The sequence below is a fragment of the Ascaphus truei genome, chromosome 3 (genome assembly GCF_040206685.1).
Source record: "Ascaphus truei isolate aAscTru1 chromosome 3, aAscTru1.hap1, whole genome shotgun sequence".
Lineage (NCBI taxonomy): Eukaryota > Metazoa > Chordata > Amphibia > Anura > Ascaphidae > Ascaphus > Ascaphus truei.
In genome coordinates, this window is record NC_134485.1 from 122,693,840 (window position 1) to 122,709,314 (window position 15,475).

General features: G+C 41.8%; 1 protein-coding gene across 10 annotated transcripts in view; it reads right to left on the reverse strand.

Moving 5' to 3' along the window:
• The window catches only part of DCAF6 (DDB1 and CUL4 associated factor 6), a 397,587-nt gene that overhangs the window by 260,449 nt on the left and 121,663 nt on the right, over window positions 1–15,475 (reverse strand). For 9 of the 10 annotated variants that reach the window (XM_075589478.1, XM_075589475.1, XM_075589480.1 and 6 more), the window contains exon 7: window positions 8,672–8,807. The exons of the other annotated variant lie outside the window; for it this stretch is intronic. In XM_075589478.1, the coding sequence (XP_075445593.1) occupies window positions 8,672–8,807 (136 nt within the window). The remainder of the gene's footprint in view (window positions 1–8,671; window positions 8,808–15,475) is intronic. 10 annotated transcript variants of the gene reach the window in all.

Consider the following 15,475-nt stretch of genomic DNA (forward strand, 5'->3'; position numbering starts at 1 on the left):
GGCCGCGATTAATGCAACAGATGATAAGATGGCCACAGTTGGTCAAATTTATCAGTATTTTATCGAAAACTATGACTTTTACAAATTTTCACCAGATGCTCATGTGTGGAAGCGTGCAATAAGGAAAAAGTTATGTATCGATCCATGTTTTTTTCGTATTGATCCCGATGTTATTGGAGGGTATTGGTGTGTATCACCGGATTTTTCCCGTATCTATGATCATGGAGACTTCAAAAGGCGAAAGGTCATGTTAAAACCAACTAAGAAACGTCAGTCGCAGGCAAGCAATGCGCCAGCACCAGCACCGGCTTCCAATAACGGTCCGACCGTCAGTGAAAACCTGGTGACCGACAACCCTTGCTGTCTGTCCCCGCCCGGATACCTGCAGCCTGAGCCGGATTTCACGTACAGATTCCAGCAAGCTTGCATGTACCTAAGCGATTTCCAGCCTCATCAGCTGACTACAGGTGTAGTAGTCCCGCTGTCACCTGTCAACTACGTGTATAATCTGGCAGTGGCTCGGCGCCAGCTGATTGGCAAAGTCTATGGTGAGTAATGTTGCCGTATTTTATTCTGTTTTTGAAATATCAATGCACAGTCAAGCAATTCTCCTGTAAGCAATATCTCCTGTAAGCAATATCATTGGCTGAGCAGCTTCTACAGTAGATACTGAACAATTGGTGGAAAGCTAGGCGCATGCGCATTGGAACCTTCTTGAAACGCATATGCGTGTCATCACATCGACAGTAGGCGCATGCGCATGTGAACAGGAGACACCCCCGAGAAAATTATTGGTGGGACTGACTGTCGGAACTTCTTTAGGGGACTGACCGACCATTACAGTAAAACTTTTACTTTTGTTTTTCCTCAGAAAAGAAAACTTTGTCATCTCATGCGGAAAACGGCCAATGGAGGGATTTCGATGGATAATATCGCTTTGTGTTACAATGCCTGCACATTGCTGAATCTGATTTTAAAAAACACGTACCGGAGTCTACAGTTTAGTACTGTACTGTAGTATGGTAAGTACAGGCACACCAAGTACTGTACTGTATGATACAGGTAAGTATGGCACAGATTTTTTCTTTCCTGAGAGAGCAGCACTAGCCATCTGGTTACAAAGTATTTAACAGTAGTCACAGTATACAGTAGTTCCGGTATAGACTAGTTTGACAGTACTAACTGCATACTGTAGTCCAATATGGAGTAGTTATACAGTACACAATGCCATAATATGCACCTAACTGCTCAATTTTTTTCTTTCCTGAGAGAGCAGCACTAGCCATCTGGTTGCAATGTATTTAACAGTAGTTACAGTATACAGTAGTTCCAGTATAGACTAGTTTGACAGTACTGTACTATACAGTATACAATGCCATAAAAAAGTATGCACATAACTGCACTAATTTTTTACTTTCTTGTCTTTTCAGAAAAAAAAGGATGGACTGGGGGAGAGGGGGGGTATCATGTGTAAAGTTTGTGAACTGTGTGTACAGTTAAGTGTATCTAAACTGCAGTCATGATTTACACAAAACCTCCCCTCTCTCAATGAACTACTGTACTGTACACAGAATGAGGAAGAAGATAAAGACGGAAAAATATATATTATTATACATTATATATATTATATTATTATATATATTATATATTATTAATTAATATTATTATCAATGTGCATTATTCATGATTATCCAACAGCCCTCAATTTTCAACTGACAGAAGAACTGAATAAAGACTGCAGTTTGTATTATTTATGATCAATTGTATATTTGTATTTTTTGTTCCTGATAAAATAAAATAAATATTTCTTTACATTCATGATAATCATAATCATTGACCCCCCCCTACACCAAAGAAAAAGAAAGAATAACAAAAAGTGGTAAGTTACTGCACCAAAAACATGAATCAGATTATGGTTTTTTTAACTCTCAATTTCACAGTGCAAATTCGAGAAGGGATTATCACAAGCGTTACCGTAAACAAAGCCTCAAATGGTTGGGGGGGTAGATGGGTGAGTCATGCGAAGTAATCATCAGATAGCAACCTTCCCAAAGAGGATTACAGAGATGTGACTCAAAGTCAACAATAGGAAAATTAATTAATGGTTTTGAGGATTACACACAGGCGCAGAGAGGTGATGCTCGGCTAGGGACGGATGATTAAAAGCACAATGAGAAGCTTTAGAAACAGAATGGTTCTGGAGAGGTGTCTGTTGATAAGAAGTTCAAATCCTTGAGCGAGCCTTGTGTGTGCGTGGGGGAGGGGGGTACAGGGTACAGCTGCATGAAGGATTAGCTGTACTATAGTTCAAAGAAATGACATATTTTCAAAAGGCAGGTCATCATAATAATTTGATCCCTACACCCCCAAATAAATAAAAAGCACACAAATCAACCATGTGCAGTCAAATGCACAGTGTCGCAGTCAAAAGCTACAGCACAGATTGAATATCATAATATCAAGATGGTTTAGGCAGGCTTGTGGAGAAAATAAAAATAAAAAATGACGAGAAAAAAATATTATTTTTTTTGGTCACTCACTCTTGAACTTCGCAAGCAAGCAGTGGTGAAGTTACAGACGCATGCGCAGTAATCATCAGCTATCAAGCAGGAATGTGATTGAAACCAGAAAGACACACATTCAAAGGAATGGTGTGGGAGAGGTGTACTGTACTGTAGATAAGATAATAAGTTGAAATACTGCAGTGCAGTAAATTAGCCTGTGTGCGTGCGGGGGCGAGCGAGGGGAGAGCGATGTATATGCCAAAATGTGATACTGTTACAGTACACGCCTATGCGTTTCAACAATTTTCAAATGAGATATACAGCACTGCACATGCATGTATAAATATGCAAATTTACAATTACTGCGCGCGCACACGCAGACTGTGTACTGACGTACTGTAGGTTGAACTGCTAAAGTGTTAGACTTTGAAGACAACAGCTCGCGAACGCCCCCCTGAGTTTTAAGACGGTTTTGCAGTATTGCAGACAGCGCTAATAAAATGCTAATATTACGAGCGCTAAAATACCGCAATATATTCCGGAAAAAAAAAACATACTGCATCTGCCCGCGGTTATAAGAGTTGTGCTGCTACGGCCGCACTAGGATAAAGGCGGCCGCAGCTGTACCACTACCAGTTCATGTTTTAAGGCTATCCTCTCATTAGCACATGTGGCCCAATCATGTTGACTGAACAACCTGCACTCAAGCAGGGATATCATTAAAACCTGCACTACTTGTGATCCTTGAGGACTGGGGTTGGGAACCTCTGCTCTAGAGTAGTGGTTCTCCTCATGTTTTAAATATGGCACCCCATAAGATTTTTTTTAATCTTGAGACCTCATTCAGCCTCTTACACATACAGGTGAGCCGACGAGTATTCTAAAACTTGCCTTGGAAAATCTAGGGCTAGCACCAACAAGATCCAGGTACATGCTGCAACATTTCAGTGACATTTCTGCAGAGACTAATGGCCCATCGGATTAACACAGCAGGGGTCCTTAGCTGTCCCATTCAGTTTGAATGGGACTGCCAGGGACCCCCGCTGTTAATCCGATGGGCCATTAGTCTGTCTGCAGAAATGTCACTGAAATGTTGCAGCATGTACCTGGGTCTTGTTGGTGATTGCCCCAGATTTGCTTTAGAATACTCGTCAGCACTACAGTATACACACTGACCATCCTTTTCACAACCACAAACCCAACACACTTACCAAAACCTCTTCTTACACATGCCACATTCACTCAAACTCACCCTTTCACTCAACACATGCTCCACATTTATCCCCTTTTCTCACACAGCCCTCTCCCCCTCTTTCTGAATCAACACCACATTCATCTGTTGCCTCCCTTCTCTTACTTACACCACCCACCTAAGCTCACCCCACAAAAAGTACAAACCTACCTCCCCCTTCTCACAGAAACCCATCACTTTTCTCCAAACACAAAGCAGACACTTCATCCCTCTTTCCAGCCACCTTCCCACACACCATAAATATGTAAGCTTCTCAGCGGGCACATCCTGCGCTGTCTGGAAATGAAGAGGTTTCTCTCTCTCTTCTGTGCCGGGCTAAGAGAGGAGAGGCGGATCGCAGTTCCTACATCTCTAGGCAGCATGGGATGCACCTGCTGAGCTGCCAGCAGAGTTTCTCCCCTGGGGCCTTGGCACCCTTGGCAGATTGTTATGGTACACTAGGGTTCCCTTGCACCCTGGTTGAGAATCACTGCCCTAGAGCAACAACAGTAACAGTAGAAAAGCAAGCCAAAGAAAATATAAAAAAAACTGATTAATATATGTATTCCCATGGTTATTAACATAATTTGCACCATTTCCTTACCCCCCCACCCCACCTTTGGTTAACATTTAATGTAAAGTAACAAGTGTACAACAGCCCCCCCCCCCCCACACACACACACCAAAAGCTACACATACTGTATGTTAATGTATATAAAAAACAAAGTACAACCATACATGTACAGTATATAAATAAATACTACCAAATGCATAGCACATTTGTATCAATATTTAATGTTTTAAGCAAGAAACCAGCTAGCCTATTATATTTATATTTTTGGGTATCTTTCCTAATAAAGAACATGTTCCTCCCTTGAAGAATGTGCTGTATAGTACTGCTGTATGGTACAATCGGGCTAGCACATTGCACCTTCTAACTCCCTTACTTTTCTTTTTCCTGCTCACTCCTACCTACAGTATGTGCATCTGTAGCTAACACCTATTACCTCCGTAAAAATTATAGGAAGGCAAAATGTCCCAAATTCAGAAATGCAATTCAAATTAACTTGGCTTATAATATTACCTACTGTACAAATTCAGGACTGTCCCATTAGATCGTTAGCTACACTATATCTATTGTCACATGTTTAGTGGTCAAAGTGTGAGGGTACAGTACTAGTGGGTGCAGAGAAGCACTTCAATTTTGTCAACAGACCTGGAGTGACACTACTTTTTTATTTTCTCTTCAGTTCCACCTCCTCTTTAAAGGAAAGAGACTCCCTATTTTTACAGCATAAATATTGTTTAAGTCTTTCTCAAATGAGGTCCAAAGAGCTTCATCCCATTGTGGAACAGGTTTAGAACTGCTAGAATATAATGACTCAGAGGACAAAACCTAAAGATATGTTTTGAGGGGTAATTAAAAAAAAAAACAGAAAAGGATAAATACAATATAACTTATAGCTGTTATTTTGACTTCAATTACTGTAGCGCCTCTTTTGTGAGTAATGTCAATGCATGTAGAAGGGGAGAGAATGTCATGCTTAACACACATTAGCCATATTTACCAAGTAATTCTAAGGTGGCCTTTTTATAAGAATGGGCAAGTTGCCTTACGTCTAAGCGCTGTACATTTATTATGATCAAAATGCCTTTTGGACTCTTCGTTTACTGCTTGGAAAAAGACAGTAGATAAGACCGGAGGAACCATTTACAGTATATGAGTGTGACGGTGAGGGGATAACAAGGCTAATAATAAAGGTCAAGCCCTGTTTTGGTTACCCCTGATCCGAGTATAAGGGTTCGGGAGTGTCAGCTCTTGAGCGCAGCAACCGTTTATGCATAACCTGTAATTTGCGACAATAAAGATTTTTTTTGTGTTTTTACCATGCCAGCGAGCAGAGATTGCTAGGGCATGAGTTTCAAGGGGGGTTTTGCTGAGAAATTGTCAGAATGTGCCTAGGTAGTTGGGGTCCGGAGTTGTCGTTTCCACTAAAAATGCTTGATTCTTGGATACATGTAGGCATATTGTCCTGGCAATATCTCCCCTTGAAAACGCTTGCGCGACTCACCGCTAGAGTTCCCTGCTTCAGCATAGCCCATAAAGGTAAATGGGGCAAAGGGATGTAAAGTGTCCCTGTAACTATAAGGGGTCCCTAGGTTAAGGGTGATACCACAGTTAATGCCCAGGAAGCCCAGAGCCTGTATTCGGTTCTTGGGTACTCCAACTGTAGATAAAGTTATGAGAGGACTCTCAGAGTCCAGTCTAAGTCTAAAGACAGTGTGTGGGGAATAAAGGCTAGTAGAAATAAAAGTGCAGCTTTCTATTCTATTCTCCATACCCAGAGACTTAGGAAAATATTTAAAGTGTATATTTTTTTAATACTGTAATAGTGCTGATATGTACTGTTGTGCACTATAAATGGACTTTCGGAACCAATGTTCAGACAGGCTACCAGGGCTACCAAGAAGCCGCCAGTAAGTCTGCTGGACATCAGAGATGAAAGCCACCAGAGGATGCCTGAGGTGTGAAAGCCATTTGGGTAGCAGGGAAAGGCTCAAGTAACACGTCTGGGATCAATGGCAGTCGTCTGGGCTGCCATTTGTCCTACCAGACCTGGAGGAGCCTGACCCAGCGGGTGGCATGAGATGGCAAGGGACAGAGGTGGCAATCTTGCACATGCCCCTTGGCAGTCTCAGGTTTCCTGCAGACCCGGCTTTCCATACCAGCTTCGTTCTGATTATCTACTGATAAAGTTCCCACACTCTGATTGGCTTTAGTATTTTGTGAATGGAGACCCAAATACTATAATAAATGTCTGAGCCAATGAACGTTGAGACTTCCAGCGGTAGAAGTGCTTTTCAAAAGTGGCTTTTCAAAAGTGCTCTTGCAAGAATAGCAGAGCACCAGCTTCAGAAAAGTCTGCCGGGAAAATATATAGTTCTAATAATCGAACATAGCGGTCGTAGCTGGGATTGCAAGCCGATTATAGTACAGTACAAGGAGTTTGGTGCTAACCCCCGGTCAAAAGAGTCCAAGTTCTCAGAAGAGAAGAAGGGGTGGCAAGTGGAACTTCACGACGATTTGGGAACCAGAGGATTTCGGGCTAAGTCCCGGTCAGGGGAAAACTCTTATTTAGAGTCCCTGCACCTAGAACAGTCTAGTTTTCTACCCCAGCCCCCCAGTAAGTGTGCTTTTTGTCTGTATTTTGTGTTCCACTGTGTGTATGCCTATTTCTGTGAATAAACTACAATTTATTTGATTATCTTGTTTTGCTCAATAAATGATCCAGGTAAAAGGTGTACAATAAACCTGGTCTCCCGTGACAATGAGTCGTCATTTTTTTGGTTACTGATGGAATTAAAAGCTGCCTACAACTCTCAGAAACATTGGAACTAGTAATATCTCCTCTCCAAGGACAAGAACACATATTTGCAATGTTTTCATAATTTGGAGCTAAAATATTTATGAATAGGAAAACAGGTGTGATAAGATGTCACGGTAGACCAGAACTTTTAACACCAAAATACCCGGATCCTTTGATTGACCAAAGCAAGAGATAAAATAAATTGTGATTTATTTACAGAATTAACACACACACGTTAGTTTACAAAAAAACACTTGAAATACACTTATTTTGGGACTGAGATACAAAACTAATCTTTCCTATTTGCAAAACAAACCGCAAAATAATCCAGGCAGCTTTTCCGTCAAGTAGCCTCTTAATGTTGGAGTCTTGTAACTGGACACTTAGCCTCTGAGAAACTTAGATGACTTACTCAGAGCTTGGAATTCTTGGACCACACATTGAATCTTAGGTGAATCTGTTACAGCATGATAATTCTCTTCCTGATGGACTGCACGGGTTCTTAAAGGGTTAACATTTTTATCCCTGCCTAGTGCAGCCTCTCTCTCCATGGGAATATTTCTGTCCCCCTATCACGGAGTTGCCAATACTTTGCAAACCTGGCAGAGGGGGCTTCTCATTCTGCTCTGGATACGTGCAAACTTTTCCCCTTTGTCGCTTAGCATATGAGACCCTTCCCCTCTTACCTGGTGCCGCTAAGTCTGGGCAGGGTGACATCTTGCCAGGATGGCTTATTGAAGTTCTCTTCCTCTACCAAGCAAGCTAACAACTGGTTTAACACTTCCATATCCTGGATTGCCTTTGAAGCTTAGAGGGCAGAGTAGACACTCTGTCTCTCATGCAAATGGATTTTTACCCATACTGAACATTACTTAAAGTTAAAAACATATAACTCTTGCCACCTTATACCTGCTGGGAGATACACTGAACTCCAACCTGGGTCCCGGGGTTTGTGGGCATATATACGGGGTACTGTGAATGTGATTCAATCCTCTGCCCGGTCTTACTATTCTGGTCTGTGCTGAAGCAGGGAGATGTGACGGTGAGCTGCAAACTGCTTTCTAGGGAGTATTTTATCCGGTGGTCTGTGTTCCTCATGTCCTCAACAATCTGGGGGGATTCCTGAGTACGTGTTTCGGGGTAACACGCAACAGTGGCCCCCGTCTACCCAAACACACCCTGACAACATTTTACCGTAAAATCGCCCCTGAAACTCACGCCCCGTACATCTCCGCTGGTTGGCACTCCTGGAACAGTAAAAATACATATACATCTTTATCACAAATGCAGATACATGCCATGATTGGGTTGAAGAGCTGACAATCACAATTCCCCCATATGGCTCAGGGGCACCCAGCCGAGCATAATACCTTTATTATTGGCCTGGGTACCCCTTCACCGTCACATATGACCTACTTGTTTATTTGTTTTTAGAATATTCCAGGAAGTTTGTAAACATAGATTGTTCAGAACATCCACACAATTTCATTAATTTCTACAGAAACAGTTGCAATCCCGCCCGACCCCTCCCCAAACTGGTATATTGACAAATGTCTCTCATTACATACTTGTTGCTCTTGTTCCAAGCATTCGCCGGTCATATATTCTCACTGTGCTATCAGAACATCCAACCGCTAGATAGTACGGTGCTGGGGGACAAATAGCAATTGAGGTAGCAGCACGTCTGCAATTAATTAATATATCCTGGAAAAAAATTGACATGGTTAAAGAGCCCATCAAAAAGATATATACACAATATATTCAATCTGAACCCCTTCAGTGTACATCTGCGTTGCCCAAAGGCAGACACTTGATGAGGCTCCCCAAGAATTGCTCCCCTCTGCACAAGACCAGCGTGCAAAGGATTAACATTTGCTTGTACTATGTGGAACGTCAACCCCACCCTCTGGAATGTTAATGAGCCAAGAAGACAAAGGACTGCGTTGCCCCAAAGGTGGACAGTGTTTGGTGCAGCCAAAAGTTGGGAGCCGTTTGCTGCTGTTCGCTGATGTTTGGTGATGTTAAAGCTTCTCTATTTCAATCTGAAACTCACCTGTGTCCAATTTTCCAACTCTATCTGTCCATGAAATGTCTGTAAATTGAGTGTACAGTATAACCTGTTTTTTTATTTTATTTATAACTTGAATTTTTATTAAGCAGAGCATACATGACATATCAGACATAATTTAAATATGAAGAACATGCGTATATACATATAATCGTAATTGTGTAATATCAGTACATCTTTTAACTTATAAGGGGATTGAACGACTTTTCGGTCCCTACTCGGTCGTACGAATTAAAATAAAATAAAAAGAACCAACTCATTGGGGGAAGAAAAAAAAAAAAAAAAAAAAGGGAGGGAGTGGGAGAGAGGAGGGGGGAGGGAATTTTTTTAATGTAGCCATGTATTGTTATAACTCTGTGCCCAGCACATACTTCAAAATGAGAGGTAACTCTCAATGTATTACTTCCTGGTAAAACATTTTTATAAATAAAAATAAATATATATAGATAGCAAGAGAGAGCGAGAAAGACACACAGAAAATAGCCGCATTAACAAACTGTATTGCCTTAGAAGGCCTAGTTTGCGGACTATACAAAATATTGTTACACCAATCAACGGAATCACGAAGTCAAGTAATCCGTCACAGGGCAAATGTATGTATAATACAGTATTTATATTCTTCCATCAAACACTAGGCTATCTAGTGCTGGATCGAACAATAAAAATACTATTGGTAACTTGACAGACCATTGATTGGTGTGTACAGTATATATATATATATATATATATTGGATTTTATATATATATATATATATATATATATATATATATATATATATATATATATATATATATATATATATATATATATATATATATATATATATATATATAAAATCCAATGCACAGCCGGCACACCATATGCGTGCTGTCCCTTGATGTCGTGTTGCAACCGGTATCGTATGGTCTATCTATATATATATATATGTATATATATATATATATAAAGTTTTTTTAACAATACGTTACATGTTAGATTTCCATACTATTTGCCCTACAAATATAGCATACATATGACCCTTGAAATTGGGTGTATGCCAACACCATAACTTGCCAGCAACTATCCCAATCAAGTACCACAGGATGGCTAGTAGCAAATGTGTCAAACTCCTCACAGACTGTTACTTGGAAGAAAATCATCCCTAAAGAAAAACTGCGCTAATATGACAGATTCTTTGATTATAGTGTGCATTTTTGACAGTAAATATAGATAACAAAATGCAACTCACATTTTTCTTTGCGTTTAAAGGACGGGAAACAGGGGCTCACTGGATCTGAACTGTATTCATTTCAGCTCCGGGGACCTCCTAATTCCCCTGATACTTATCAGAGAACGTAGCACCGGTACTTTCTTGTATTTAAATCCCTGACCAGTAGGAATGGATGACATTGCAGCTTCCTATTGGCCCGTGTGACATACTGTAAGTGCATTAAACCTCCATTTTGCTTGCCGAGGGGATATTAACTATGCTACCTTCAGCCATAAGTATTTTAGGCTTAAGGGTTCACTGAGCTAAACATAGCATATTTCAGCTCTAGGGAACCCCTACTTCCCCTTCCATGCAATAATTTTTTTTTTTAAGAAGAGGAAGGTGGTGGGGGAAATCGAACAGGGGAAACTGCAAATTTGTATGCATTTATTTTTTTAAACTTTAATAATATGCATGCAAAAACACATTAACCAGGGGACTTTATATCTGTAAACCTTTAAAACAGAAGACATAAATACTACAGGCATGCTTTTGAGTTTGGCATGTTTAGTTTGGGGGCTTTGCTTCTGCCGACCGTCAAAAAGGCAAACTGGGCTTGGAAGATTATTTAGTATTTGACAAAAATCCTTTTCTTAAACATTGAATTGGTAAAAAATAAATATATAATACATTCAACATGTGTCCCTGGGTGAGTGACAGGCCGCTCAGCCTATCACAGAGGGATGTGCAGACGTCCTTAGAGATATAAGAAAAGACCAGAATGGTCTAATTATCACCACCAGAAAAAGTTTTTATTGACCCATAACACACAGGAGCCCGACGGTTCGGTCCCCAAGGGGACCTTCTTCAGGCTTTGCACCAGGTGAAAATCACATTTTAAATACACAAGTTTACACAAAAGGAGCCATACAAAGGGCAAGGGGTGGAGGGTGTCACCTAGCAACATGTAAGCATACAAATTAGCATAGGTAGAACAAAACAATTAATTAAATAGACAGACATAAAACTCGGCACTCATAATAACCATTGGAACAAAAGACAAAGTTATCACTAGATTTATGGCTTAAAGAGGTCCATACAATATATATCTGTCATGATCACATATTGCTGTGTCTACTTTTTATCAATGATTAACCAGCAGCCTGTGCTCACCATAGTAGTAACCCTTCGGTGCACAGGATAATTTAATGCAGACAATCCGTAATCAATTAACTCTTGCCTATATGGCAATTGGACAGAATAATATCATAGAAATACACTCACAGTCCAAATCTCATCAGTGTGAGTAATTGTAGATAATAGAGGTGTCATCCCTCATACAGTTGCTTTACTAGTTAATCAGCCTTCGTCCTGTTATCCCCATCATGAACCAGAGTATCTAATCTACTAAGGCCGAGTCCTGGTGGTGACGGAAGAGCGCGTGGCAGCCACTCAGCTCAATCAAGTAGGCCCCAGTGGGTTCTGCTGTCTGGCTCACGAAACACTGTGACGCGTCAGCCAGCAGGGAAGACAAGAAATATGTCTTCCCGTGCGGAGATGCGGTCACGTGGTGTGCTCAGAGCCAATGGCAGCGAAGGGAAGGTGGGGGGAGAAGGGGGCGGGAGGTGAGCTCCAAGCCAAAGCTCTGAAAAGAAAAGGGAAATCAGGGAAATCAGTGCTAGAAGAATGCTCTCAGTGTTGGTACAAGACAGATGGCAGAAATACTGTTCTGGATGCTTACGGTGTCAAAGCAACTGAGACAGCTTCTTTCATTCATGGGCCCCCCTCCCCCTGTTTGGAAAACGCCCCCATGCCTCCCATCGCCAGGATGCCAGGCGCGCGTGCAGCAGCCCACACTGGGTCCGTAGCCTTAGGCTGCATACTGTATGAGTTGATTAGCAGTGGGAGCTGTATGTAAAAAAATAAGCTTTCATTTATGTGCACTATAGGTACAACCCGCATCAACAAATAATGTTGCCAGATTAAAACCTCTCTGCTGCCCACAAATATGTAGAATCTCGCTCTGGAGTACGTTGCAGTCCTACCACAAAGGTGAATCATACCTCAATGTGGAGACAGTGTCACTGCTTTTGGGGAATTTCAAGCAGAAGAAATATATTACCATATAGGTAGGTTCCGATGATAAGGGAGGGTATACATATACAGATTGACATGATAATCCATAGGGATGACACCTAAAGAGCAATGCCTGGGAAAAAGGGCAGAGAATTGCTCATATGCAAAACCTGCAGATATTGATATGCTAAAAGCGAACAGTGGCTCACTGCAAGGAGAGAACATGGGGTTAACTAAAATAAACAGACCATAAAGCATATCAGACATCATGAGGTATGTCACATCATTCTGTTGGGTTCTCTGAAATATTAGACATTATACTATGTGACGGGTAAGGTTAACCAGACCATACAATAAAGGTTAAGCTCATCAGGTTACCCCTGAAAATCGTGGGTCACTACAAGCCAGGGGCAAGGTAGCATTGCATGAAAAGTTAAAGTGACCTGTGCTTTTCCACTTTTCCATGTTCACTTTGCCCCAGACTTATGAAACTCTGTGTGTGTAAGTTTGAGGTGGGATATTTGGGTAGAAATACAATTATTTTGTTTGCAGGAGTTCAGGGGCTGGAGCTACCAGTAGTCCCATAATTCTCCCTGGCAAGCAGGCATGATTTACCGGTACGCGGGGATAATTACACCGGGGCTGCCCAGTGTCCCCTTAACTCCTGATATCTCAGTCCTATTTCCCTTACAACTATGAGTATCCCCAGGTGTGTTTTATTATGTTTTATACATTTATTTATAAGTCATTTATTTATAAGTCTCTATGCAGTCAGCCTGAGCATCTACTTAAGGTGCCAGCATGTCTGCATAGAGTCCGTAGTTCAAAGAGGAGAGGATGTCCAGAGGTGAGAAACCCATTTGGTGTGTGAGGAAGGGCGCTTTTCCTGGCCCGGAGAACAAAGCGCATCCTGTGGGATACCTTTTGAGTCTGCTAGACTTGACGGAGCCTGCCCAGCAGGTGGCAAAGAGTTAGCCAGAGGAGAAAGAGCTCGTAGGCGCTTCTACCATTGGGTAATTCATATTTCCCGCTCACCCGGCTTTTCGAGATGGCTTAGCCAACCTCCTCCTCTGACATCAGCCAAGAGACGAGCCCCTATTTCTATTGGCTGGTGGGATAGTGTGAGGAATCGCCATCCTGGCGGCTGTAGACCATCTCCTCACCTTAAAGACCCTCCCGCGACGGACATCCAGGATGCGCAATCTCGTGGCCCAGTTACGCGCGCGCATCTTGCACGGTCTAACTCTACGCCAGCAGGCTCTGACTCCGCCCCCCGCACCGGCGCGTGACGGGTGCGCTCGTCCAGCCTCGCCGCTGACGTGCGGCCCAAGTTCCGCCTCCGCTCTGATGACAAACAGTTTTATTTTTCATCCATAGCTATTTTCTTTTTTTCTCACTCTTTTACATGTTAATTTTTAAATTTTGTTTTATTCCTCATGTAGCCTTCCCTGTTTGGTCCACCCTTCCTTCCCCCCTCCTCCCCATCCCCCCCGGAAGTCGGGAACAAAGAGCCACACAGCAGAACCTAATCGACAAAGAAGCAACAGATACATTGATGAGAATACTTAGAGCTATCATCAGCAGTAAGTATATGAGATGCATCATAACACACCTCTCCTACGGTAAAATATGGCGCTAACTTTAATCTCTCACAATGTGAAAGGCTTTAATAGCCCAATAAAGAGAAAATTAGCCTTCTCAGATTATAAAAGAAAACAGGCAGATGTGCTGTTTCTACAAGAGACACACTTCAGCAAAACCAACTCACCCCAATTCCTAGACAAGGGTTTCTCTCAATTCTATACTGCATCAGCCTCTTCCAGTGCCACTCAAACTGAAAGATATACTCTCGCTTCAGTCTGAAATATCTACATTTGTCTGGAAAGGGAAAAACCCGAGAGTTAATAAATTAAATATGAAAAGACCTGTCATTGCGGGAGGCCTAGCGGTAACCTGCCTGTTATCATACTATAAAGCGGCTCAATTAAGTCACATTATTCAATGGCATTCTGATCCTAAATTGAAAAGATGCGTGTAATTGGAAGGTGCTGCATGTTCCCCATTGGAGCTTAGCAGCCTGATTTGGCTACCTAAAAACGCACGGAAACACATTGCTCTGCCGCTCACCTCAATGACCAACTCTATATCGATCTGGGAAGCATCGAAATTAAAGAACTCACTCACATCAGGAAATTCCTTGATGTCCCCTATTTGGAATAATCCCAGGTTCGCGCCCGGCCTAGTAGGTGGTAATAGTTCAATTTGGAGATCGAAAGGTTATCATAGAATTAAAGATCTGGAGGGTTATAATCTAAAAATCAAAACATTCGACCATATTAGATTAGAAAAAGATATACCCCATGCAGAATTTTTTAAATACCTCCAGCTCAGAGCATTTTACAACAAATTCGCCCCATACCCTCCCCTGATGAAATTCGAAAAGCTCTGTCGGGCTGAAACCGACACTAAGGGACTTATATCAACAATATATGGTGAAGTGGTCGATTCTATAACTTCAAGTCAACAAACCCCGTCATTTAGAAATCAATGGGAGACAGATCTAGGGGAGACTCTAGATGATGAGGATTGGAACACCATATTCTTAGCTACCGCAAAGAGCTCTATATGCACCACACTAAAGGAAAACGCATATAAGGTTCTTATGAGATGGTACCTCACCCCACTCAAATTATCTTAGTTTGTTCCAGGCTCCTCCCCATTGTGCCCTAAACAATGTGGAGAAACGGCTGACTTGTTGCATATGCTGTGGTCTTGCCCGCGTATATCCCAAATATGGGAAGAGATTAGAAATTGGATACAAAGGATTTTTGACCTTACAATTCCCCCAGATCCATGGCTGTTCCTTCTGAACAGACCTCTAAAAGATCTATCAAAATCACACAATAAATTAATTGCACATTTCGCAATCGCTACGAGGTGCGAGATCGCAGCACTATGGAAACGCCCCGATATACCAATTATCCCAAAGATTCGGAATCGCATTTGGTTTATTTGCCAGATGGAAAAGTTAACGAGTT